Below are 27,976 nucleotides of genomic sequence, written 5' to 3' on the forward strand. Positions count from 1 at the left end.
GGGGGCAGCGCGGCGGCGGCGGCGGCAGGAGTTTCCCCGACAGCTGGGGGTTGCGGCGCCGGCTCCTCCTCCCCGGGTCCCCGTTCGAGGCTGCGAGCCCCCCGCCCGCGCTGCTCCGTGTTGACAAATACACAAAGGGCCGCGCCGGGGCCGGGCTGGGCAGCGCGTCTGGAGCCGGCATGGGAGACAAGAAGAGCCCGACCAGGTAGGGCTAGGGGTAGGGATAAGGGTAGGGATAAGGGTAGGGGCACTGCCTTCCTCCGCCTCCTCCTCCTCCTCTTCCTCCTCCTCCTCCTCCTCCTCCTCCTCCTCCTCCTCGCCGGGGCCCGGCGGCGATGGCGCCCGGGGAGGGCTGGGGGGGAGCAGGGGGGCGGCGGCGTGAGGGCGGCCAGCCCGGGGCCCCCCCCGGCCGCCTGCCCCCCGCTGCCCGCCCGTGTCCCCCCCGCAGGCCGAAGCGGCAGCCGAAACCCTCCTCGGACGAGGGCTACTGGGACTGCAGCGTCTGCACCTTCCGCAACAGCGCCGAGGCCTTCAAGTGCATGATGTGCGACGTGAGGAAGGGCACCTCCACACGGTGAGTGCCGGGGGAAGGCCCCGCCGGGGGCAGCGGGGGGCTGGGATCCCGGCGGAGGGGGGAGGACACCGGGATGGGGGTCCCCAGCCGGCCCCGCAGCCCCCCCAGCTCCCTGCCTGCCTCTGCGGGCACCGCAGGGCGAGCCCCGGGCGAGGCTGACCCCGCAGAGGCCGTGCCCCGGCCGGAGGCGAGCAGCCCCCCCCGCAGCCCTCCCCGCAGCCCCCACCGCAGCCTGGCCGCCGAGATGCTCGCCCTCAGCCCTCGGCTCCTTTTTCCGTGAGTTGAACTTCTCCTCAGCAATACCTCCCCCCCTCCCCTTCCCTCCCCTCCTCTCCTCTCTCTATTTTATTGTTTGAACTCGCTCTCCGTCGCAGAGCCGTGCTGCCCCAGAGCATCCGCAGGGGCAGGCGATGGCTGTCCTCCTGTCCTCCCACCGGGGAGGCATCGGCTGCCTGGCACCCTGTGGAAGCGGCACCCCGCGAGGCAGTGACGTCCCAGGAGGACCTTTTCTCCGGGAACCCGTCAGAAAGCTTGCGGTGAATTACCTGGCTCCTGCATCCCTCTGATGTGTTGTTCCCTGTTACGGCCTAAACATGCACGCCTGGGGAACGGAGGCTTTCATAAAACCAACAGGACTGCACTTGTAGCTGTAGCGTGCTAAGCAGAGAGAATATTATTCACGAATCCTTTGTTACCATTATCATACCTATTAGCTAACCCCGTCAGCGAGGGAAGTTTAAGTGGCAATAAAAGTTGCAATCCTATCATAAGCAGCAATTACATTCCAGATACCATTCAAAGCAGTACTGAATGCGACTCGCTGCAAACGTTACGTGTTTGCAATGTTACGTGTTGGAAATCCTAAGTGCAAGGCTGGGTCAGATTACTTGACAGAAAAGGTTCGTGAAGTTGATTTCCTGGACTTCTGCAAACTCGAATGAATATTGGAAGTCCTTCCCCTAACTTCGGGTTTTAATATTGCTATTTTTAAATAAAGAAATCGGTGAGGTGAACGTGCTGAGAGAAATTGCATCTGTCACGTATAGCGTGACAAGAATGGTGTTGTGCTCGTGTCACAGATAAATGTGCTCAGAGTGGTAATATTCAGCGAAATAATATTGCTGAGAGAATGAACGCAAGCTCTTTGAAACAGCACAAATGAACGTTACAGCCTTCCTTAGCCTCTAGACAGCTTGATAGGTGAAGTCAATTTAAAATGATGTTTTGTTGCACTGGAAACTCCGTTGGATAAAAGCACTGAAACTAAACAAAAAAAAGTGTGTAAAAAATAATACTGGTTTCTAAGGACTGCTTAGCACTGAGTGAGTTTGTTTGTTTGTTTTCCTCCCTTGAATATTTCACAGTTTTTGACTGTTTTAAGAGCTTTTTTTTTTTTTTTTCCCATTTACCACTTGGTTCCCCATAGTATTCTGCTATGTAGAGTTTTAGTTGAGAAACAAAAATCAGTGTGTCTACTTAAACTCTGAAACAATGTATAGCTGACTAGGTTTATGGATATCTTTCCCGTACAGTTTAAATGGGTCGCACTTACACATGCATGTGAAGCCCAGGGTTTATACATGGCGTGAGATAAATACGGGTTGGGCTTTCAGACCAAGCAATTTTAGGCCACAATTCTGAAATTAGATTTGAGCTAGTAAGTAGACCTTTGTGTCTATGGAGAGAGTCATTAGGGTGCCAAAGAGACACAAAAGGCCATTTGGGTGGATTTTTTTTTTTTTTTAAAGGAGCTGAAGTACAAGACACCAAAGCAGAGCCTTGTTAAAACATTTGCTTGTGCTGCCTATGCAACAAAATGTTTTTCACAGTGTTGTTCAGAATAACAGTGCTATGGAGTTTGGGTGATACTGTGAATGCTTTTTTTTTTTTTTTGTCTTCCATTTTGAATCTTAATATCTATACATATTAAGCTGATGCTTTAGCACAATTATTAGTGTGCTGAGTTCTTTTTCTTTTAGTTAATGACACTTAGGTGTACAAGACATTGTAAATCAGTGGTTTTCAGTTCAGAGAAATCTGTTTCTTTGTGATAGACTGTTTAAGGTCTGCTTCTGGGTGTTAAAACTCACTAAATATAAACAGATTTGTAGACGGAAAAACAGGCAATCACAGTGAAGTGTAATGTTTTTGAAGACCACTGGAAATTAGGTTGACTGAAACAGTTGTATTTTGTATATTAATCTTGTACAAATAACTTTACGGAAACATTTTTAGGTAAGGTGTGAGTGTGTTTTCACTCTTGAATAATTTCTTGTCTCCAAAAGAATTACTTATTATGCTAAGGGCTAGATATGGATTACGATCTTTAGAACTGGTGGTACTGTTTAAGATGAGTGGAAATAATTCTTATGACTTCTTGATCATATTTTAATATACTCTTAAACTGCATGTTTGGAACAGATTTTGTCATGGACTTACTTAACTTAGCTTTTTCTTTGGTAGTGTCACCTTGAATGGTTAAATCTGTGCGTGCTTGGATAGGGAACACCTGAGAGACATCCCGGATGCTGCGGGAAGTGGTGTAACTGGCTCCCAAGGTGGCACTCTTTTCTTTGGGTTAGGACCAAACCAGTGCCCCAGCGTGGTGCCAGTTAGATGTGCTATGAGTCAGACGTGAAACCGAGATCCTGTCTGCCAGCTGGAAATCCCTGTACCTTCTCCTGTGGAGCTGTTGCCAGACTTTAACTTGGTAATGTCACCGAGGATCTAAATTCTGCCTGTAGACATGGCTTTCTTATTTACTTTCTAACCTAAAATTGTTCTGTATTGTTGCTTGGGTACTGATAAATTACTATGTTCCTCTTGATAGGAGTCTGTGCTGAATATAGTAATTTTCTATATGTGACCTTTAAAACATTTTGAAGTCTTTCTAGATGAAAGATGTTGTACAAATGTAAGGAACCTAGGGCTGTAATAATCATTCCTTACTTGGACAAATCTCCTGCTGAAGTTCATTAGATGTATGAGTAAGGAGAGCTGCATAGAACCTTAACGTCCTGCGTTATAGAGGGCTCTGGTAACAAACTCTATATTTAGGTTGCCTAATAGTTTCCATTATAAAGAATTTGTATGACCTCTTTGAGAAGCCCTATTGTTTGCAAAAGCCATTGAAGTTTGGCAAGAGAAAGAGTCCTTAGGCTAAATAAGTGTTTTGATTTCTTTGCCCCATGAAATTGTTTAAGTTTTCCCGAGATGTAAACATTTGAAAATCATCATTTCCCTTCTGTCACTCGCGTTGTGCAGAAGAGTAATTGCTAGAACACCGAGAAAGTCCAGACCCCTGTAAAAGCAACAGTGGCAATGATATTACGCTGAAAACCTGGAAATGAGTTATTTGGCTCCTGAAGGCGTTACAGTGTGACTGCCGAATTTGGCCCAGCCCTTGTAGTTACTGCTTTCCCAAGAGAAAGTTGCCTCAGCAACTTCACCATTTGGTTTGTTTCTTTGCTTCTGGCTCTTCATGGCACTCTCTGAACCAGGAGTATACCAAGACAGGTGGAACTTCGTGAATTGGGCTGGATCCTTGGACAGACCTTACTGCAGCGTTTGCTCCCAGTTTGTCTGTTCCTCAGTAAGGCTTTTTGTTTGTTTGTTTGTTTGTTTTTCTTGCCAGCTAACGTGGTTAGGCATTGTAGTTTGGGCATGTTGCAAGGCTGAAGGTGCAGAGTTCCAGTCTTGATGGGAAGAAGCACAGAAGGGGACTGACGTTCTCTCTAAGGGGATGTACGTTACTGCAGAGATGACTTCTTCACATCTCTGCACCTTCTTCCTCATATCATCCTAATGCTCGTGTTACTCAGTGACAGCATCCGGCTCTCAAATTACCTGTCACTTTGCTTTTCTTAATTTGGTTCTTATGCATGTGTCCTGTGGTTTGGTCTCTGCTTGCGTGATCCTATTCTCTTTTTCTATGCTATGACAAGCTGCTTGTCCATTCAGCGGAAAGGATGGGCATCCAGGGGAGTATAATGAGGGAGGAACTGCAAATCTGGCTTTTTAAACTTCGCAATGCTTGCTGTGAAGAAAAAGAGGGGAGTAGGGTACACGATCAGTTTTAGGGTTTGATAGGATTCTGTGATTTTTCAATTCAGAAAAAAGGGAGGACTTCCAGGGTGTTTTTTCACTGATATACTCCCTACGCTACTAATAGAAGAAGGCTTGTTGTACAAACTACTTAATGCTTCTTATTCTCGTATTTCATTTTATTCTTAGAACTGTTTTTTTTTGCTTTCTTTGAAATCAGTAAAAACTTAACTATGACTCTATAAAAGCTATGAGGCTAGCGTACGCTGTTCAAACCCCAACTGTTTTTCTTTTGGCAGGGAGAATAAAGAGGGAGAATAAGGAGATAAAACAGGTACAAGTGACTTCTCTCAAGTTTATTATTTTTTATTTTTTTTTAGGTATTCCTCTCTGACACATATCTTGGTCCAGCTGCTGTGTGCAATATCACGTACATAAAATAGCCCCTGAAATTTGTAGGCCAGAGTGAGAAGGTCATCTCAGGTCAAGGTGAATTTCCGTGGAATTGGGATACCCACGTTTAACCTTTTGTGCAGCTGAAATAGAGACACGCATAACCAGCTGAACAGGGCATGGCTTCCACGTCCCGGGCTCTATTGATCTCCATTATTGAATCGTTTTCTCTCAGCCTAAGATACGAAAAGGCAACTTTAAATCATACCAGACAAAAGAGTTAATTTGAGATATAAGCAACCAGGACGCCATCTTTGTGTGTTTTCTTGAGATTTGGGGTGTGCTTCTTGCTTGTGCCTTGGAGTGTGGCCGTTCGATACGTGCATGTATTGTATGCGTCTGACAATCTCCTAAATATGAGATACAGGTCTCTGCTTGAAGCTGTCATGAGTTTGTTTTGTGCTTTGAGAAGCATAAATAAAGTGCTTAATTTTTTAACTTGGATATCAAGGTCATTTTTCTTCAGAAAATATGTGCAATTTGTTTAGTCATGTACCATCTGGATGTTTATAAGCACAAATCAGTTACATTTAACCAAATCTGGTATTTGTATTTCTGTCGAAATGCTGTGCTGCTGAGGACAGAGTTGGTGCTTATCTGGTATATCTGGTTTAACATGTCTGTTTTACAACAGCTTGCTGAGGACTCTCTTCTGCCTTCCAGTACGCAGCTTCTGGGTGTACACGCATGCGCGTGTCGGGAAGGTTGTGAAGGAGAAAAAGAGGAAGAACCGCCTGTCATGCTGATTTTACAAATACATGCCTGAATTGAGCTTAAACTGAAGAGCTGTTCATTACTTGGGTAGCTTGGAGGAGGAAATATTTGCAGGAATGAAGAGAGTGGAAAAGTCATATTTAATCCATACTTTGCCAAGCTCTGTATTATGAGTTTTGTGCTTTAGTTTAAATATGAAATTTTGAGGAAGAGCATGAATAAATAGTTTGTGTTTATTTTGTAGGTAGCCGTCAGATAATCTAGTCATTCTGGACTTCAGCGCTTATTTTTAAAAGGATTTTTTTAGTAGTAACCTTTGGAATCATTAAGGAACTTATTTAGATATTATTTTCCCTGAGAAGTGTAGTGAAATTTCAGCATTTTGGACATCATTGTTTCATATGGAGAAACAAAACACCACTGAAGTAATTTTTATTACTTGTGGTGGCTCTTGTTGAAGCAGTTGATAGGCATGGCTTGTTGGAGGAATACAGAACATAATGGGCAGCCAGTCAAAATGAGCAGCCACAGTTTTGAAAGACCACATAAGCTTTTTATTTTTTAATACCAATCCTATTAATCTTTGTAGTTATGAACCTGAGAAATACTTTAATCAATTACTCCAAACAGCTTGTGAAAAATGTGTTTTTGTTTTTAATCATGAGTTTGGTATTTTTAGGTGTCTCTTCTTCCCTTTTCTTTTTTTTTTCTATAACTGTTACTTGGTGTCTATTATACCTTGGCTTTTATTTTTTTCACTTGTCTATTTTTAATACATTCTCCTCAGAATGAAACAAACAGTATTTCACTTGATATTAGGCTAAGATCCAGTAGGGTCTGTTTTATGTAACTTTGACAGTTGATTTAAACCTCGGTTAGTTGTTTCTTTTTGTATCATCTTGAATATAATAGTCCTATCAGCAGTCACCTCTGGTCAGAAATTTAGGTAACTGTCATTGTGACTTGGCCTTCTATGGCCTTACATAATTAAAGAAAGAAATATGTAGTAGAAAACCTATGCTTTTATATCAACTTTCTCTCTTTCCCTCCTACGATAGCTAATGGTGTTGGAACAGGAAGAAAAATGTCTTGGATGTGTCCAAGATCTCGGCCCTCACAATGCAGTTAGCAGATGTGCCCTCTGGAAAACCGTCGCTGTTAATGGGCACTGCAGGGTCACAGCTACAAATGGCTTGCTCAGCTGAACTGTACCAAGTCCAAGAAAAATAGATCAGCACTTGTCTTCCACATGTACTAAAGTAATGCAAGCTTTGAATAGATTTGGGTTCACTGTAGGAATGGTTCTAAGAAGGCCAGCGTGGCTCACAGTGATCATTTTGATTCTCCCACGTTACTTTAGGAATGCTGGATGGATAAAGTCTTGCTGTGAGCTAGACCTTCTCCTTGTGTTGAAAGAGGATCAGTAAACTTGGGCAACATCTAACATTATCTATGTCCTAACAAGTCTCCGGTGAAGGAGACTAACCTGCAGCTTGTTTCTAGTACTTTTATCCTTGATGTTTTTCCAGATACCTAACCTCTCTGCTCAGTAAGATAAGTTGATTTGTACTCCCCCTACTCCCAATCAAATTTCCAGTGTATTTGTAGTTCTTTGGTTATTTGGGTTATGGTCTCTATGTTCACTCACTTGTTCTTGCTAAGTCTATCTCAGAAAAACAAGAATGCAGCAACCCTTTCAGATATGCAATGTTTTGTTTTTTTTTTTTCAGTTTATATCGTGATTCTTTATTCTTGACTCTTCAGTTTGCACGCCTGTGTCTTACTGTGGAAGCCTAGATTGAGGACATGCCTTCAGCTGAGTAATTCCTAGTATAATGCTTCGTTGGTTATTCCTTTCTACGTTCCTGGTAAATGATGGTGTCTGATGTTGGTACTTCCCTGTATGAGGATTATCCTTTTCGTTCAACAGTATCATGGTGTTGGCTTCTCTGTGCCGTGTGATCTCAATCCACTACAGTCTCCTGTCCTTTCATGTCACATTGTTACTCAGGCAGTTTTGTATTTTTATGCAGTTTGGGGCTTTATGCTGTCTTTCCTGTGATTTCGTCATTGTGATTTTTGAGCTGTCTTAACTCAGGATGGTCTTGGCAGTTAGTTCTTAGCACCTTTCAGCTTGGTGCTGTTCGCTTGTTCTGTTCCTTATTCCAAATCACGATGAAGTATATTAAATAGTTTAGCTGTAGAGCGTCGCTATAAATGCTATCCTACGTCTCCATTTGGTGGTTGAGAGCAATTAAAAACAAATTTGATTTTGAACTTCATTCTGGACAACTTCATCCCCATCATAATCTAGCTTGAGTGAAAGAATGTATTGTTGATGGTGCTGCAAGTCAAGGCTCGGGTTTGTGTACTGCTTTGCTCCTAGTCACTAGGACAATTAGTCCCTTAGAAAATCTTGAGTGTTTCAAGCCAACTGGCTTTAGCCTTCATATCCTCCTAGCTGTTAAATAATTTTCTTCTAGTATCGTTATGAAATTTGAGTTAGGCTGAGTCATTTGTTATTTCCTGCATTTTTATTTGCCGATCTTGTGACTTCTCTTTTCCTTTTTTGGTTCAATTTGTTTCCAAGAGTGCATTTCATTAAATGCTGTTGACTGCCACAGACAGCGTTCAGTAGTCCGGTCTGTTTCTCATTTGAATTTGTACTCCTAACCCCTCGTTTAATTTGGTTATATGGAATTAAACTTTCATGTGGAGACTGAAGCAAAGAAGCCTTTATGCCTTCTGGTATTTGCTTGCTTGCTTTGTTTGATGATGGATATACGTCTTCCTTTCTATTTCCATGATGAAGTACTTTTCTTTTGGGCATGAGTGGTATGTGCTTTGATATGTTCAGCTTTTTTTAAAACTATTTTTTTTTTTTGTTAGTGGAAATGTCATCTTTGTTTTTAGGGCCATCAGTGGTATTCTTGCTTACTGTGTCTTTTCTAGAGAAATTAATCAGCTGTCACGGCCTGAAATGTAGTGGCATTTGAATAAAAACCTACAATAAGACTAAAGACTAAATCCCTTAAAAGAAAAGCCTTGCTGGTAAGAAGGAAGGTCTCGTATCACTTAGAGTGATCAGAAGTTGCGTTTTCTGCCCCATGACTTTTTGTAACAGTTTATCCTTTACTGTTATGACTGCCCACTGTGCCTGGACCTGTTTAATAAAGCTTGGTTCAAGTATCTGTCCCTCTCATCTTGAAAGTCGGGTTAGGATGGTATGCTCTGCAGACATTTTTCACGTGGCATCAAATGATGTATTCTCTTCTTGGCTGGTACAGCTGGCTACAAAATCCTTAAAATATAGGCTAGTGGGACCAAATATTAAGTGTTCATTGTGTCTGCTTTCCTACAGTAGCTTACCCTGGTTTAAGTAGGACAGAGGGATCCTGAGGATCGTCTGCTCTCTCTGAAGTGCATTCCGCTGGTATGTGGTACGTTGATGTAGAGCAGGCTTCAACTTGGAGAGTTGAGCTGCAGAATGTTGTCGGTAGGATTTTGTCTGCCAAACTTCCCATCAGAAGTCAAGTTGAAGACTACAAGATATGACCTTGAGGTCTGCTACAAGTTGTTTCATGTTTTCTTAGGAGCTAAGAGGAAAAAAAAAAGAAAAAAAGAATAATTGCAAGTTTTCCCATTCTAACTTACTGAAAGTCCAGGACTCATCTTTAAGCTTTTCCATAATGCTTGAATATGCTGGGTCTGAGCTGCACAGTTCAAATGACAGTGCTCGATAGGAGAAAAAAAATATATCAGTGGGAGCTTTAAAGTTTATTTTAGAAATAGAGTTCCTGACTCTAAAAGCTGGGAAAAGGTTGGTTTGACACATTCAGAGAAAGGAAAGTTGCTTTGTACAAATATCATTGAATTCTGTGATTGGTGTCATGAGCTAGTTCTGTAATTCGATGAGAAGGGAAAAGGAAAAGGTGGAATCTGATGATGACGGCATCTTTTTCTATTACTGTTCATCTTTCCTGAAGAACATTAGGACTTTTTAAGGTTTCAGGGGGAATGTGTAGTCTCTTTGCCTCCTTAAGACGGGCATCTTTGTGGGGGTGGCTCTGTCTGGAAGTGAAGGAAGCGTCGAATGCTACAGCCTTCTGGGGAGACCATGCACAGCCACTGTGCAGAACAAGTAGGATGGGTCCCAAACTAGCTCCTTCCTGTCTTGTCACAAAATTAGTTGTGCCAAGTATTGACCCTGTTTTGTGCAACAATAACTGTGCTTCTGCAGCATGAACCTCACGTTTTGCGTGCCATTTTTTGCCTTGGTTCAAGACGCATCACAGTTACTGCAGGAAGGGGACAGAGGAGCAGCCCAGAGGATCCAGTCCTTTGTGGGACTGGAAGTTGGAGAGGTCACTTCCCCATAAATCCCAAGGATCTAGGGGTCTGAAAAGACTGTGCCCACTGCCTTCTGTGCAGACTCCCAAATATCGCCTCCTCAGGGGATGTTGTTAAGGAAATTGAGCTTCCTGACCCCTGCTCACATATAGCACGTTGTCAACTGGGAAGCACAGATTGGTTGGTGCCCATATGCTTCTCAAACAGGATATTTTCAGTACAGCTATCGCTTGTGCTGAGCATCAGTGAGCCACAGTTTGTGGCATATGGAGAATTTCTAATAACAGCATGCGAGAGGCTGGAGCTTTAAAACTGGTTGTTGGAAAATAACATTTGATGGCTGCTTTAAAAAGTATCCGTGAAGATGAATTTGGGCCTTCTAAAGGTCCCGATACAAATATTTCTTCTTAGGGCAGACAGTTGTGCAGTGTACCCGTAGTCTTCAGGAGGCTTGCTGGCCTCATCTGTTAAATGTCATCTGGAAAATAGGGCATTCCCTTTAAGGGAATGATTAAATAGGGACACTGCCTCAAGGGGTAGTTTTCTGCACATTTATACAGTGACTGATAAAACCATATGGGTCTTGTAAGTCTATTCTAATTGAATCAGCTTTTATTGAAAGACAGAATTGCTAGAAATGCACCGAATGGATGAATTCCAAGTAAATGATTCACAGTGTAAAACAGCTAGGAATTTAAAAGCCCTGGAAATCAGAGCTGGCTGAAAGTTAGGATTCAAATATATATAGTGTGTGCCGAAATGGCATTGTTGCTCCGCACTATGCAGATGGATGCACGTTACGTGCTCCCATACAGACCGCGAGCTCCATTGTTTGCACTGTCATAATTATTCAGCTGTCTTCCTTTGCAGAGGGAGCTTAACGTACTGCTAACACTCCAGAATATGACAGAAGTGATGGTAATGAGAAAAAATAACTTGGGGTAACAGAGTAAATTATCGATCCTGAAGATGCATTTAATCACGAGCTGCTTCAGTGTGGAAATAAAGACTAGTTTCTCACAAGATGGCTTTGTGTGGTGATTAGCATGAGCATATTCATGTGACACGGCAAGCTAAACGTAGTTTAATCTGCTAGTTTTTATTCTCTGAATAGCTTAATAGAGAACTGATGACTGAGAGAGGGTGAGCTGATCTGTGTCAGAATCCACAGAGTGCTTCTCGTGCTGGTGATGTAATTTAATTTCTAGCAACTATTGTATTTGCATTACAAGAAACAGTAATGGGAAATATTTTTTTGCTTTTCATAATGTGATTTTAACTGCTGAAAATGTAGAGTGGCATCATTACATGCACTGCTAGCTTCTGCATAGACCACAGGTTGCAATATCTAATTGGCTATAGTGTTCACAGGGCTACTTAGTATACACAGTGTTCCTGAATCTTTTTATTTTGCTTTGAGTAGTATCAGTGATGTGCTTATGCAGAAAGGAGTCTTTTTTGTTGTTGTTTTCTCTCTTCCCCTCCTTGCTCTATCTCCTCTTTGGTATTAGGAGGTAAGTTGTCATCTGGTTGCACTTGATCACAAAACCTCCAATGGTAAGGTGACAAAAATTTGTTCTTTTTTTTTTTTTTTTTTAAGTGAAGTTGAAAAAGCAGTTTCCTTAGTTCTGGAATATTTTCAATATTCTCAATATTTTGGGAGTACGTAGAAGCTCTTGTAGTACAAGGTGCTGTACAAAGAGTTTGCAGAATGGATGTGATGGTCGATGAAAAGATAAGTGTGAGTTTTTCTTGTTTATCAAACCTAGAAAAATTAAAATGTTAGTTGAAAAATTGCTTGGTGGTAGAAAATAGTCTCAAAATTTTGTAGCTATTAATTTGCAAGTATGCAAAAGAGTGTATTATAAGTTGGCCTGTGTTGTGTGTGTGGAAGTGTGTGACAGTTCTGTAATTATTTGAGAATTAGTGTTTTGCATTTGACAAAACAAGTGAATAGTCCTCTATTATTGAAGTTTGAAAAATATATCAAGACATTTTGCTTTAAATGCTTGTTGTCAAGCTAGTCCTTGAAAAATTCATCATCTTCTCGAGGCAAGAAAATCAGTAAAACTGTAAAGATAGGGACACTTTTCTTCTGTTCTGCCAGATTGCCTGTATTTATTCCTTAATGATAGGGGTTTGTGCCTAAGCTAGAATAAATGGCTTAAAATGTAAGACTTAAACTTTTGCCTTCTCACTTGGAGTTTATTTAGATTCTACCATTCAATATGTGTGAAATACAGTTTAATGACTGTTGATTGTCTGCATTATTACACGAGGACAATTACTGTAATGACTCTGCAGAACTGTATGTATGTTTCAGTTCTGTTGATTTCTTTCTACATTATAAGGAACCTAAGTAACAAGAAACATGCTAAATTTAATTTAGACCCATTCATGCCATGTAAAGCTGTCAAAGCCATTACAACATCTGTATAAATACGGGCCTCGATCTTCCAACATTTTGCATGGATTCCTAGTCTTTAAAAAAAAAAATAAATCTCTTTGAAGTTACAGTCTTTGCAGGCTGAAGTTGGCTCAAAACAGGGAAGATTGGAGTAGCTGTGAATGTTTTTAAACTTGAAGGGAAGTTGCACACATTTGCTATTGTTAAAGGCAAACGTATTAAAGTGGGAGGCAAAAGAGAGTGGAAGGAGTATAGATGCAAAAATCGCTAGCCATATTTTAACGTGTTTTGCAGAAACTTCAGCAAAAGAGAGAAAACATGCCTGAGGAAGTGGGGAAGTTAATTACCAGATACATGTAACGTAGCTGGTTATCATTGTATGAGGGCGGGAGGAGGCGTATAACTGAATTACAAAGGATTCACTAACTGGTGGGAGGAAAGGTTAGTTATTTCTTAGGAGCTTCTACTTCAAGGTACCGTATTCCTTGTTACAGAATTCTGAGATATCTCCGTCTCCCTTTGGAGCCATTCAGACCTTGGGGCGCCTGACTCTAGATCATCAGTCCGTCATGGAAAAGTCACATTCCAGAGCTGCTCGTTGTAACCTGTCCTGTGATCTTCAGAGTAAAAAGCTTTCTAAGCTCTATTACAAAGTTACAGATAGAACATTGCATAATTAATGTCTTTTCCAAGACAGGCAGGAAGTGTATCATACTACAGTATTTAACCATAGCTGTACCCTGTAAAAATTGCTTAAATAGAGGTCTTAAGAAATGCACAAAACATTTGTAGCTACGTGAAGAAATTCTCCTAATAATATGCATTACAGAAGTAGTTTTTCCCTTAGAAAATCCACCTAACACCACTTTTTCATATCCTTATTTTTATCTACTGGCTTATAAGGTTCTTTACTGTAAAACAACTCTTCAGACATCTTCCAGTTGACTCCCTGTATGCATCTGCGTGCTTAGGAGATTAGGAATAACTTTTTATTTTTACATTAATTACTCTAATTACTATGTTAAGACGTATTTGAGAACGTGGACCTTAGTTGTTAGAGAAATGAGGACACGCAGAGAAGGAGGTTTGAGTAGGGACTAGCAAGAATATGATGATTAAGTAGAAAGTGTGCAAAGATAAGCTTTTCTTGAGATTTCAGTAATGACTGTGAGCTAGAAAAATGGAGATTAGAGTATTACTGTGGATATCAGATTTCTATTAGCTTCTCGAGACATTAATATTTAGGATAGATGTGAGTGGAAAACTATCTTCAAATAAATGATAAGATATTTAAAGCCTATACATTTGTATTGGGAAATGATTCAGCCTAGTAATGAAAGAACAGAGTAAGGGTTGAATAATTTGACTTTGTTCTCAACAAGATTTTAATGCACTGAAATGAATTCTACTTAGGCTTTTGAAAGACATGTATGGTACAAACATCAGCAAAACGAGGCTCTGGTTAAACCTAACCTCGTTGCTTCCCCTTAGTTTTGTTCAGCTCACAGCAGCACGTTGTTAATTGCATTTCTGAAAATGCAACGAATGCTATAACATTAAAGTTTGCTTTCTTGTTTAAGGTGATTAATTATTTAAAAAAAAACGAACAAGTACTTTAACAGTAGCTTTGCAGAGGTTTGTCCTTTCTTTTTGGTGACCGTTCGGAGAAGTGCTGAGCAGGCAGTCTGTAGCCCTTAGGTGCACGGTTGAGAAGAAAGAAAACGTGTGGCTCTTGGTGAGCTGATTCCACAGCTTTTGCACTGTCTTGCTAATGCATTCTAAAAACACAGAAGTGGTCTAAGCTATCTAATTGTTGTATTTTAATGTATTTTTGGTTTAGAATTTTAGTTTTAGCTGGTATACTACCAGCTAAATGAAGTTGTTCATACAAATGATATTTAGGAACGGATATTTATGAAACTATTTAATTAGGTATCTAATGGTAACACTTGATGTCCTACAATGGTTTAGAGACTGAAGAGACTGGCATAAGCATCACTAGGCTGGCTTTTTTTTGGTCTTGTCTGGAGATGAGGAAAATACGATAGAGGATAAAGATGCAAAGTGATACAGAATATTGACTGCAACAACGTGCAGTTCTCAGTACGAATATCTGAAATGTATTCCAGATACAGTTCCAAAAAAGGTATGTAATGTGCTTTTTAGCATATGAAATTATGCTAAACTGTATGAAATGTTCCAAGAGCATATTGACTTGTGTGCATTAAAATATGTTTGCTGTTAGCAAATGGGTTGTACACTTAAAGAATGATAGTTAGAAATGCCCCCACTCTATTTCCTTCATAAAGGCTGAAGCTGTAGGAAGGAGGTGACCAAACTTAGTCCAAAGACCTGTTCTTTGTCAGGGATTATTCCTATTTTCAATAGCAATGCAGTACAAAATACAGACGAGTAAAGATTTTCAGTCCACATCCTGTCACAAGAATTAAATTTACTTTTAAAATCTAAGAGAATTGAAGGTTGGAAAACCTCAGGAGTGTTAACAGGGCACTTCTGGAAGCCTGGCCAGCTGAGGGAGCAGCAAAGCCTGGTGGAGGGGGAGTATTAGTAGCATGATTGAAATTCAAATTACATTTGAAAAAATTTTGAGTATCTAAACTCAGTCAGCTGCAGAAGCACACAGAAGTCTCACAGTCGCAGATGGAAAAGAGATTCTCAAGTCTTCAGGGTGCTGGAGATACAATTTTTCCAATACATTTTTTCATAATGATGTAATTCTACAGAAACATCCAGGTGAGCAACGTACACACAACTCTTGAGGGCTTGATAGGAAGCGAGGAATTTTAAATTCAGCGCGGAGTAAGCTTAGAAGAGTTCGGCAGTGGCTTCAAAGAGCTTGCGCCTCAAAAAGGAGACAGACCCCTGAAAAGGGGTGAGTGTGAGGGAGGACAAGATGCAATTAAAGTAGGAATTAGTTGTGTCGTGCTACTGTTTTTAGAACATGGTACTGTAGGTGGTACGCTATTCTCAGGCATCGAGCAATTTTATCATTGCCCTGTTGACATATGTTTGATGTGACTGAACCTTCTAGCATGGTTGGGTTCCTTAAAAATCAGATGTTTAATGCGCTCGGGATAGTACAGAAGAATATATCATTTGGGGGGAAAACAAGAAGAATTTGTGTCTGAAACCAAGGTGGTATGGCAGATAGAAAAATGTAGGAAAAATGATTAAACTTGAAATTATTGTTTAGCTACTCAAGTAGAAGGTCAGCCTTTTTTGAAGGGGCTAGTTTTGAACTGGAGAAGAAGGGGTTGAATGCTTCTCTTGCATTTGGCAGTCATTTTGAGAAGTGCCTTAGAGTTTAATGCTGTTTGAATTGTTTGCATGATACAGTGTGGCCCTGCACACCGCCTTGTTGCCGGAACCATCGGCAGGAGGTTTTTCTCCTTGAGGCTACTGAGCGTTTGCACCGGCTTGGGAACGCTTGTGGCTGGTTGCTGCACATCAGCTCATCCACCAGACTTTGTTATAATGTCGGAATCCTTCATTTCTTTGTGCCTCTGCTAATAAATAGCTGTAGGGGTGGTAGTACCGCTCTTCCGTGATGGAGTATCATGAGGAATGATACACTGAAGATTTTGACTCCGATTGCAGTGAATGCCGCCTGAGATGGATGGACCGTGAGGGTAGGAAGCTCACCTTAAAGGATGAGGTAGATTCACGGGACACGTTTTATATGGGATTCAGCAGACAGCAGATCTGTCAGGGGAGGAAACAAGCAGCGTGGTTGTAGGCAAAGGAAAGAAAAGCTCCTGTGACTAAAGTAAGGATGAGCGCTTGAAGAGAAATTTCTAGGTATCCAAACAGAAATCAGCTGAATTTAGGGGTGACTTAAAGGAGAAGGTGCATAATCTTCTGTACACAGGGTAAGCTGGAGTGAAAAATCAAAGGGGTATTAATCAGAAAATGGAGGCATTGCCATAATGGTAGTGTTATAGCCATATTTCTTCACAATTGTTTGCAGTGTGTAGTTTGGGGATGGTTGTTGTTTAAATGGTATTCCTTCACAAGCAGTAAGCAAAGAAGGTGGGATATGGGAAAGCTTGCATTGGTTAGAGGAGCTAATTGACTTCCCCTTGTGCCTAGTGATTAATTTTAGGTATTTTTTCCTAGAAACTGACAGAGCTTGTCTCCTTATGCTTTGAATGAAGACACTTCATGGGGAGCCCCTGACTTTGCTTTCAGAGTTCCTACTACCCTCATCAGAATTGTGACAACTTTTCTGGGCTTAATCCGTAGTGCAGCAGCATACCTGTCTTTATAATGCAGATTTTGGAACAAACTCCAAGACTTTCCCAAGAAGATATTATAAAGAAAGCTGTGTGTGTGTGTGTGTGTACTATTTGTAAAGGCCAAAGGACTTTTCTGTACTGATCCCAATTCTGTTACCAATCAGCTTCACAAGAGTTTGACCGAAGGTGACCTGTCAGAGTGGATTAGTTACTGCTTATAAGGCCTTTTGGCAATAGTCATTTTGATAAGTAATTCTTAAAAACCCTGGAGAGTGAAATTCAGGGCCCTGATTGACTAGATTACTGGTTTCCAATCCACTTCTGCCACGCCTTGCTGGTGGGACAGAACAGATTGCAGACCTGCGAAGGAAGATGATGTTCAAAAACATGCCAGGCTCGTTACTTCAGTCCTGTGCAGCGAGGGCCTTAAGGGTAGCCTGTGAACAAGGAGTAGATGATTTGGAAATCGTCTTTAGCTTGGGAGCCTTTATTCAGTCCTCCTGAATCACCTGAAAGGGAATATTTTGAAGAATAATGTGGATTTTTAATTCTTGAGGACAGGATTCTGTGACCAAGGGCAAGGCAAAATCAGTAAGGACTCTGTTCCAGATATTTCTAACCTCTCTTTCTTGAGGGATGAGTCTGCTGTCTTGAACAAAAGGTCAGTGTCTCCCTGCAGGGAAGTGAAGTTTAGATAAATGGTACTGCTCAGGGACTGGGGGTACCTTTAAATAAAACCTCTTTAAGTCTTTGAAATCTATATATTTTTTCTTTTTAAGAAGTAAAGCTTTTTTACAATGGAGGAAAGAAAAAAAATCACACACAAAGTTGAAATTATGGAAAGTGAGGAATACCATGTAGAGATGCCACATTAAAAACTGGTGAGGGTTTTGAAGAAATACCACAGGATTTGATTTGCTCAGGAGCAAAACACATTTTAGGAATAAACGTGTGTTTGGAGATAAGATATAAATCTGACAGCTCAAACCGATGGATAAAGGATTCCTGGTGTATAGTAGTTACCTGTTCTGTTTGACAGTATAAATATCTCCTGTCCACGAACCAAATACAGTTCAATACTGCAGAATTGATGGCAGGTAGGGCAGTTACAACATAACATCCTTCTGTAGGAGCAGCGCTTCACAGGCAACTTCTTGCTTTCTAGGATGGGGCAAGATGTCTACTGCTTTATAGGAAACCAGGGAGTAAGATGAATTTGAAAACAAAATCGTTTCAGGTCACAGACAGGGCAGGTAAATAAAACTGTTACAGAATATTGCTGTAGATATTGGAGGAAAACGTGGTGAGTAAACTGGCCAGGGCTCAATAGCAGGCTTAAATGTCTGGCTTAACATGTGGTATTCTAAAAGCCTTTAGATATGTTGCACACGTGGAGCTTGCATTACACAACAGATAATTTTCCATGTGGGGCAGGATAAGCCTCCAGCAAGGGCTTTTTGTCTGAATTGAAGCCAGGAGGTAGATGGATTTGAAAAGAGGAAAGGGAAGGAACGGGTCAAATTAGAATGGATCGAGGTCAGCTGTTGAACACCATCTTTCGGCTTGATTGAGAGCTGAGGCTGGCAGCATTTCCTCGGTTTGGAGCCATTTTGTTAAGATTGGAGAGTAGTAATACCTTTCTAGTGGTAAAAGATACCAAGCACAGGACATTTAGCTTCAGGAAAGAGCGTGCCTTTGAATAATATGTCCTATGTGATAGATTCTTCAGAATATATGGACTCTGTAAACCGAGTATTATATATGACAGTACGCTTTTCCCACAGCAAGTTGAAAAGGTAACTGTGATCAGCACTGAGAATTAATTATACCATCTAGCTTCTCCAGGTGGAAGAGCCTAAGCTCTGAGCTCTGTGATACTGGGAGGACAGAGTACTGGTTCTGCGTGGGCCAGTTCAAGTCCGGCGTGGCTCTCACTGAATCAGAGCGAAGGTGTTGGCTGCTCTGAGGTAGGGCTGTTGATGTCTCCGCACTCTGCTGCTTGGCCATTGGATTTGGTGGGCTCGCTTAGTTCAGGATATCAGGCACCAAATGGGCGAGTCCTCACTGAACCCTGCACGCAGGGGAGCATCCTGCTGACACAGGCCCCCAGCGAGTCCCACTGTGTACACTACTATGTACACACAGTAGTGCAGAAGTGCTTTATGGACTCCCCATGGCTGTTGAACAGCACTGTGCAAATGTAGCTGTGGCCCATCTGAAATAAATTCAACCAGACCCCAAGAAGCTTCAGCATTAACCCAGCGTTGTTGTCCCACTGCATGCGTGGTGCACAGCCCAGGTGACCGAGAGTTTGCTGTGCTTGTGCTGCCTGTGTTGGTGATTTTGTACTATTGTACTTTGCTATTTTCAGCTTGCTTTCAAATCTGACCCGCTTTCTTGTCATGGGACCGAGTTACCTGCTGTTTCAAACAGGTCAAAATTTTATTTATGTAGATTATTGATGACTGCCAGGTGTGGGATATTATGAAGTTGTCCCAAATGACTTATGAGCAGCAAGGTATTGTGGGGAGCTCTGGGAAAGGGAAATGGCTTGGGGCATAAGTTCCAGATATCATTTGTGTCTAGTGCACTGCTTATATTCTTGAATTGGAATACATGTTTATTTTAAGAATACCAACAAGAACTAGCCCATCCTTCCCAGTAGTAAATATCTGCTGCCTTTGGGAGCATCAGCGTTAAATGCATTTCTGCACACAAATCATATATAGACAGTCCTCTGCAGCCTCTGCAAATACATCTTCTAAAAGTGCAGCAAGATCGAATCCTGTAAAATTAAATGGAGTCACATCCTGCAATAAGAATAGAGTTAAAATAATGACATCCTTGTCAGTTAGATTTAAGGGAATTGTTGAGAAGAAAAAAAAGTCTATTTGAATGTTTGCATTTCTATCTACTGGGGTTTTAAAAAACTATATATATATATTTTAAGGAGATTATAAAATGTGTGAGCATTTGTATGCAGCACCTTCAAAATAACATTGGACTGGGATAATAAAACCGTGATAGATGGGATTAGAACAGAACCATCAGTAGAAGTATGGTAACTTGTGATGGTGACTTAGAAAGGTGACACTGCCCGAAAAGGAAAACTGCGTGTTGGAGAAGGAGATGTAGAATATTTGGAGCTGGGGTGTTTAGCAGCTTCTTGGAAGCTTGTTAAATCAGGTTTTGTTGCAGTGGTTAGCACATAAACCTTGAACTTCTTTCCCTGTTGGGAAGAACTGACAGAATTTTGTACGGTGTTCCTGTTAAAACAACTGAAGTGAAATCACTAAATAAAACTGCAAAGTTTCGAGTGGCCAACCATGCGTGTGTGAACAGGTGATACTTACAGTATTTACGAACCTTTCTGCCAGTAGCTCTGGCTTGTTCCGTTGTAAAGCCACTCCCAGGGGGAGGCACAAGCACTGTAATCATACTGCAGAAGTTTACAGAGCTGCTTTACCTGTTAGCTCAGGTGCTCCTGCATATGCTCAAAAAGCAAACTACCATAAGTATGTTGATAGTTTAATAGGCAACGGTAACGTTATCTGTATTTACTCCGTTGCAGCTTTTTACAAGGACTCTTAACAGGTTTTGAAATCTGGTAATTTCAATAGGCATATTTTGGCAAATGATCAAACTCAATTTCCTGCTACAGGAATAGTTTTTCTTATATTTATCTTTCTGCAAGAAACCCTTTCTCTGTATAAGTTCACTCATGTTTGAATGACATGATCTTGCTACCACTAAATCACAAACAGTTCCATCGGTTTAAAACTTCATGAGTGAAATTATCTTCTGAAGCCTGTGTGCCTTGCCAGCTGTTGGCTTGCAGTTCAGTAGCCCCTTGTTGAGTCCCTGAGGGGAAAAGAAGGAACATGTGAATGACTAAATCATTGCTGAGATGTGAATTTTTATTTTATTTTATTTTATTTTATTTTATTTTATTTTATTTTATTTTTTAAACAAAAACGTTGAACACCTTACTTAAGAAATTTGGAAATAACAAAGTAGTTAACAAATTATAGAACATAGACATAATGGATATTTTTAGTTTCAGAGATAACTGACACCAAATTAAATGTACACTTGACAGATGAGGAACTTTAATACTCTTTGGGCAAAGTAATACCCTCAGTATGGATGTGCTTCTGCGAGAGAGAGATGCAAAGAGTTGGGCCAAAACTATGTCTCAAGTAACCAGAGGGAAGATGGATGTTTAATCAGGATGAGTATAATAACTCAGTGGAATTTGTTGTCACAACAAAACCACGTAGAACCTTTTGATTTATTTTTAGTGCATCTTTCCAAACATTATTCTCTAGGCTTATTTTTTTTTTGGTCTTTTTTTCTTAATCAACTTCTGTTCCTCGTGACGAAGATCCTTTTTTTTTTTTTTTTTTTTTGTTTTCTCCGCTATTTCATTTTATGGTATTAGACACTAGATAAACAATGTTCTAAACCTAGGACTTAGTTCTAAGCCTAATTTCCCAGCTGTGCTCTACCAGAAATATTCTAGTTTGCCCTCTGGAATTGAAATTGTTGCAAACTGAGAATTTGTAAATATGACTTTGTAATTTTAAGATTTTTGTTCCGCCTCTTTACTAAATTTCCATGATTGTCATGTTGTTCGCAACCCAGGGCAATATTTAATTCTGTGTGCAGAAATTCACTACTGTCTTACTTCATAAGGAATATATCAGATTATCCTCTCAGGTCACTGTGTAGCAATGGTGGGATTGTCACTAGAAATACTAATTCGCATAGCCCTGTCTCCTGGAGCAGTCTTCCATTCAAGATGGGTGATGAGTTTTGTTTATATATCACAAATGTTTTCTACCCAAACTGGTAAGTTCATGCATCAATTACACCTTGGTTCCTTCCTGTCTTGTTATGAACTGCTATGACAAGCACTTGAAACAGTTCTGGGGCAAGTTTTCTAAACAACATTCTGTGTACTCTGTTCATGTAAACAATTTTTATAGTCCATTGAGTCATTTCAGTGATATTGGACTCAGTATTTTATGTGTTTTCCAAGGTACTACTTGCTGTGCTCACCCGAAAAGCATGTGCTCATACATTTGCTGGCTGATATAAACTGTGTAGTTTTCACTAATCTGTTACTGATCTTTTTCTCTCTGTGAGTTAGCATGGGCTCAGTTCGTGAGTGGGTATTTGGTAGCTTAGTCTTTACCCCGAAGTTCTTACATGTTTAAATTTTTCTTAGGTTTTATTTTATCTTTGATTCATTAAGAACTTTCTGTGAAGACTCGTGAAATCTCAGCTGTCTTGTACCAACTGCCTTTCCTGCACTTTGTGCACTCTTGTAACTTGGCTCTTTCTCTGTAACCTGAACTACTGCAATCATTACTGAAAATATATCTTGCTAATGGCAGCTCCCTTGATATTTTTTTTTGCTTTTGCACTCAATACTTCACCTAAGCAACAAGTGCCAGTAAGGTGATCGTGTGGGTTGGGGTCAATAGATGTGCATAACAGCTGATAGCTTCTGTAGATTTAGTAACTGCTTTGTATTTTTAGAGTATGACAGTGCTTCTTAATTTGTGCTTTTTCTATTTAAAAACCAACCAAACAAACAAAGCCACAACACAACTAGCAAAACCCAAGAGCTTTGCAGGGTAAACATTTATTTTGGAGTAGAAATTTGCATCTTCAAAATCTTTCTAGAATTACTGAACCTTTATTTTTGTGCGTCAAGATTGGAAATTTCTTAATTACAAAACCTCAAAATAAAGAAAGATGTTTGCATTGGAAAGAGTAAAAGCGTTTCATTTCATGTTAGAGTTCTCATATCCTATCAGAAAATACAGGAAAAATGAGTCAATTCCAGAATTACTTGCAGCACTGTTACGCTTCCAGGAGCATTATACTGCTGCGCCTCCTCTCCCTTGGTTTTTGGTTTGCATCAAAATTTGGAAAAGAAACCTGTGCTGTGCATTGTGATGGAATGTGGTTGGAAGCTTCTGCTGCCAGCTTTTATTTATGTTCTGACAGCTACATCTTACTGCTGTTATCTGAAGTATATATACTTTTTTTTTTTTTTTTTTTTTTTTTTTTGTGAAGAACTCAATAAAAGCAATATACAACTTAACAGGATTTGTCATTGCCTTCGGTGAATTTGCTTGAGCTGAAACAAGTTTTACTCTCTAATACCAACAGTGGCTTTAGCTCTCATACCTGAAAGGTCATCTTGTTTGCAGTACGCTCAAAACAGACCCCTTCATCACTCAAGGGGACTGGGAGAGGATGATAAAGTATTCCCTCTGAAAGCTTCACACTTTGGAGTCTCTGTCTGGATATGACAGCAAGGAGAAGAAGACATGCTGCGAAGTCTTGTCTCTAAATACTTTAAAATAATCATCTCCTTTATTGATAATGCAAATAAATGAATCAAAAGGCTATATTTGGTTTAATTTTGATATGCTGTGTCAAAGAAGTATTAGCAACTACATAAGTTTTAGCAGTATTTCTTTTTATAGTGAATATTAATGTTAATTAATTCAGTGTAGAAAGTCTGAGACAGTTGTAAATTCCAAGCATTATGTTTATATACATTTATATATATGTGCACACAGGAAACCTCGACCTGTCTCTCAGCTGGTTGCACAACAGGTTCCTCAGCAATTCATGCCCCCTGCGCAATCAAAGAAAGAGAAGAAAGACAAAGTAGAAAAGGAAAAAAGTGAAAAGGAAACAACTAGCAAAAAGAACAGTCATAAGAAAACCAGGTAAAAATTTTAAGAAACTTTTTGCAGTATTGGTAAAACATAATTAAAAAAAGAAAATACAACGATGATCCATGATTTTTACATTGCTTTGTAAGTTTTGTGGCAAACTCCTTTGAACAATAAGGTTAAATATTTATATCAAAGTTTCATTGTTTTAGGATGGCTATTAAATGAAAAAAGAAAACTTGCAGTTTGTAATTTTAACCAGAAGATGGAGACCAGATGAATATAGAGAGGAGTTGGGTATTAGGGTTTCAGGTGTCTTTTTCACACCATACAGAACTAGGTATGCAAATCATGATCCTAGGATCTGGAAGAAAGAGGGGACCAGAACGACTAGATTTCATGCAGAAAAACTGGGGGGGAAGGGAGGGAAGGATAGAAAGAATCAATACCAGATTGCAGAGCAGTGGGAAGGGAACATAGGTATTGCTTCCTTGCAGAACTGGAAGAAATTTTGAAAGAACTGTAGGGGCTGGAAGGGACCACAAGAGATCATCGGGTCCAACCCCCCTGCCAAAGCAGATTCCCTACAGCAGGTTGCCCAGGTAGGCATCCAGATGGGCCTTAAATATCTTCATAGAAGGAGACCCCACAACCTCCCTGGGCAGCCTGTGCCAGTGCTCCATCACCCTCACCATGAAGAAATTATTTTGCATGTTGGTGTGGAACTTCTGGGCTCCATTTTGTGGCCATTGCCCCTTGTCCTGTCCCCACAGACCACTGAAAAGAGGTTGGCCAAATCCCTCTGTCTCCCACACTTAAAGAAAGGCTCAACTGGGGTATAAATGAATGTGAATGACAGAGTAAGGTGCTTATGCTACCTAGTGATAAAAATCCCTGTGCTACATCTGGGATGCTGAAGATGGACTCTTGGAACAGAGAACATGAAACATCACGGTCCAGACAAGCAGTTGTAAAAATCATTGCTTTTCCTGTAAGAGCAGGAGAAAGGTGCAGAGTGGAAAACAAAAGCAGTAAATTTAGCCCCCAAATCATCACAGCCTAAGCATAATGTTACTGCAGCAAGAATGTGGTGCCAGAAAGCTTGGCAGTATACAAGACATGTAGTCTAATCAAAAGTGGGAGGAACTATTGATTTTTTTTTTGGAAGCATTCCAAAGTAGTCCAGCCAAGGAAGATCCTTTGGGATTAGTTATGCAGAGAAGTAGCAGATGCTTCTCTTGTGCCTGAAATAGGATCATCAGGATGAGAAGCAGAGAGAGATTGTGAGTTGAGAGAGAACAGTCTTTAGGATAGTTATGGTTAGGATTAAGGGGACTTAAGACGTTCCAACAGGAAGAATGCATTTCTTTTATTTTTTTTCTTTTTCCAGTACTTAAATTTACTAGTTTACCACACAGCTAAAGTACTTTGATTATGAAGTATCTGAAGTTAAAATAGTAAGTTTTAATGAGGCTAATTAAATATTATAAATTGAAATATAGATGCTTGAATTGCAATAGTACATTAGAAACACAAAAGGAAGGTAGGGAAAGAGAGAGAACATTTAAAAAAAATAAATAAAATAAAAGCCATGGAATGAAATACCAGTATTGAGATTCGCATTAACAATGGCTACTGGAAATAATATTTAAGCACTTCACACAGTTCCATTTTTCACAATTAATTCACTAGATAGGATAACAAATTAAGAATGCTTGATGAGTTTAAGCATATTTCTTCAATATCCTTTTGGAAAAGTGATATCTCTTTCTCTTTACTTGAAAATTTGCTGGAAACAGTCATAAAATCCGAATACACACTGAATATGATTAATAAGCTTCAGGAACGTCACATATGCAGGTTGGTAATGCTGAATTTTTTCGCACTGTTCCCATGTTAGAGAGCAGCAGATTTTTCAGTTCTTTTAGATTCTTCCGTCACCCTACTTCAGCCTCGGGGGAACAAGATGTCAAATCCTCTGTCTAGTGGAGGAAAGGCACAAGGTGTTTCAGTTGAAGTGACTGGGAACCAATTCTACTTCAAACAAAGTTGGATGATAGGGTAAAGGTTAGGACTTTGCTGTTAGCACACCTGCTAATGTGATGTCATATTAATTTATTTTATTGCAGCTTGAGCTGGTGAAAGCTGTGGAGTCAGTTAAATGCATAAAGCTCTGCCGTTCGTAACTGCTTGTATAAATTCAGCTGCCTCGTGACAGTTTCCCAGGGTTGTCAAAGGAAAATAGTAAATTGAAAGTACTTCATGCTCATCACTAGCAAAAATATGATGGCAGAACATAAGTCAAACTGTTCTTTTATGGTTCTTTCTGTTGTGAAAAATCAAACAATTGAAAGAATAGATGAAGAGACTTAACCTATCAATGCTGTGTGATTACTGAGCTCTGTGCATATTTTAAATCACAGCATGTGCCAGGGATATCAGAATTATTCTGTGAACACAAAGGACAGTTCAAATAATATACTGGCAGTCTCGGTGAGATTTTTAAATGAAATATACCTGCTGCACGTTAACACTTTTGGAATGCAGGATTTTGTAGCTAAAACTGTTGTTGAATTCAAAAGGCACAGATAAAGTTTTTGTACACTGACATCTTCATTACTGAACACCATTCTCTACCTAGAATTGTCGCTTAAGGCTGCTGCAGAGATGCATCCTTCTCTAGATGAGATTTACAAATTTTTATAGCCAAAATAATGAAAGATGTAATTTAAAAAATAAACACACAAAACTTCACGTGTAACACATTTTGTGTTATTGTGCAGTTATAAACAATTAACTTATGAATATTTTATGATCTTATAGAAAGTGGCAAAGGTAATGTGTTATTTTCACCTATTTTAAAGTAAAACCAGGAAATGCTCTAGCATAAACACTTGTGGTACTTTGTCATCTTCTGTGTTACCTGTTCCACAAGGCAGTATTACGCTGATGTTACATGCATATTCTCTGGAGCTTGGAAATGTAGGAGAAAGACAAGATAATGAGATGGTATGTGTGTTTTTAATACCACTATTTGCTTTATTTAGGCCACGATTGAAAAATGTGGATCGAAGTAGTGCTCAGCATTTGGAAGTTACCGTTGGAGATCTGACGGTCATAATTACAGACTTTAAGGAGAAAACTAAGTCACCACCTGCTTCTAGTGCTGCTTCTGCAGATCAACACAGTCAGAGTGGTTCTAGCTCTGACAACACAGAGAGGGGAATGTCCAGGTCATCTTCACCCAGAGGAGAAGCTTCATCGCTGAATGGAGAATCTCATTAAAGTTTATTTCCTCCAGTTTCTTTAGTCTCTTCTCTTTAAAACATGCAAATACATAACTTCTGCCACCTGTTACCACATTTTCATGACAGATTATCCATGCACAATTGGTATGTTTACTGGAACATAATTTATGCAGTTTAAAAAGAAGAAAAAAAAGTGCAGTGGTAGAAATAATTTAAATGCAATCTAAAAATGCTTACAAAGCATTTTCAGACCAACTTTTTAATCTTCGTGTGTAAAGGTGCCATGAAAATGTGGTTTGAATGTTCATATGCAGTGTTATTGGTAAGTCCATTTTCACTTTTAGTTTAGTGAATTCTAACAACTCTTGGAGTCTCTACTATTGGCATGTACTGAATTTAAATTTTTATAACATAGTTCAAGCTGCCTAAATATGTATTATTTGAGAATTGTGAAACATAGTTATATGTATGCAAGTCAAAGATCAACTTAATCAACTATTGCTGCAACAGAATTTTCATAATAATTATCTTCTTAAAAAACACCTGCTGGTACTTGGTGTGGTTAAATAGGAAAAATGTTATTAAATAAAACATTTGTATGAATTTTTGCCAATGTTTGACACATTTTACTAGATTACTGTTAATGAATTATGTTGATGGTTTTACCAATATTTTTTCACACTTAAAACACTTATTGTAATGTTTACAAGCAAAATAGAAAACACATTCTAAACATAAATTGGTTAACTTTACAATTCAGGTGAAGTACTACATTGTCATTGTACACTGGTTTTCTATGTTGTGTAACAAGTATTGAACCTCAGATGACTAAGCATTTGGCAAAAACTAACATTTGGAAGTATGGAAGTTTGGAAAAAGCTTTAAAAATAACTGAAGTGCAGTTCTTATTTCTGCTTAGTGCTGTTTCCTTGCCCCAAATTTACCTAGTGTCATACAGTCAGTTACCATTTCATTACAGAAATATCAGATGTTGCACAAGAATAAGGAAATAATACTTTTTATTTTTTATTATTTTGAATCAACTTCTTTTGATTTGGCCTATTAGAGGATATTATGTCATAAATCATACAAAAAAAAGCCTCAGTATCCTACTTTTATGGCATAAACTGTCAACATTTACGCACTTAGCAATATACTGATGCAGAGCAGAACTATCTACAATCCCATCTGGTATTATGTAAAATTACCAATAAAATATTTTTGTGAATACA

At 39.8% G+C, this 27,976-nt stretch overlaps 1 protein-coding gene across 1 annotated transcript; it reads left to right on the plus strand.

Moving 5' to 3' along the window:
* YAF2 (YY1 associated factor 2) lies at positions 1–27,976 on the plus strand. The gene is made up of 4 exons (XM_084519291.1): positions 1–205; positions 449–574; positions 23,398–23,550; positions 26,544–27,976. The coding sequence occupies exons 1-4, from the start codon at positions 180–182 to the stop codon at positions 26,779–26,781; spliced, it is 543 nt and encodes a 180-aa protein (XP_084375417.1). The 5' UTR covers positions 1–179; the 3' UTR covers positions 26,782–27,976.

The sequence above is a fragment of the Aythya ferina genome, assembly GCF_964211825.1.
Source record: "Aythya ferina genome assembly, chromosome: 1".
Classification (NCBI taxonomy): Eukaryota; Metazoa; Chordata; class Aves; order Anseriformes; family Anatidae; genus Aythya; species Aythya ferina.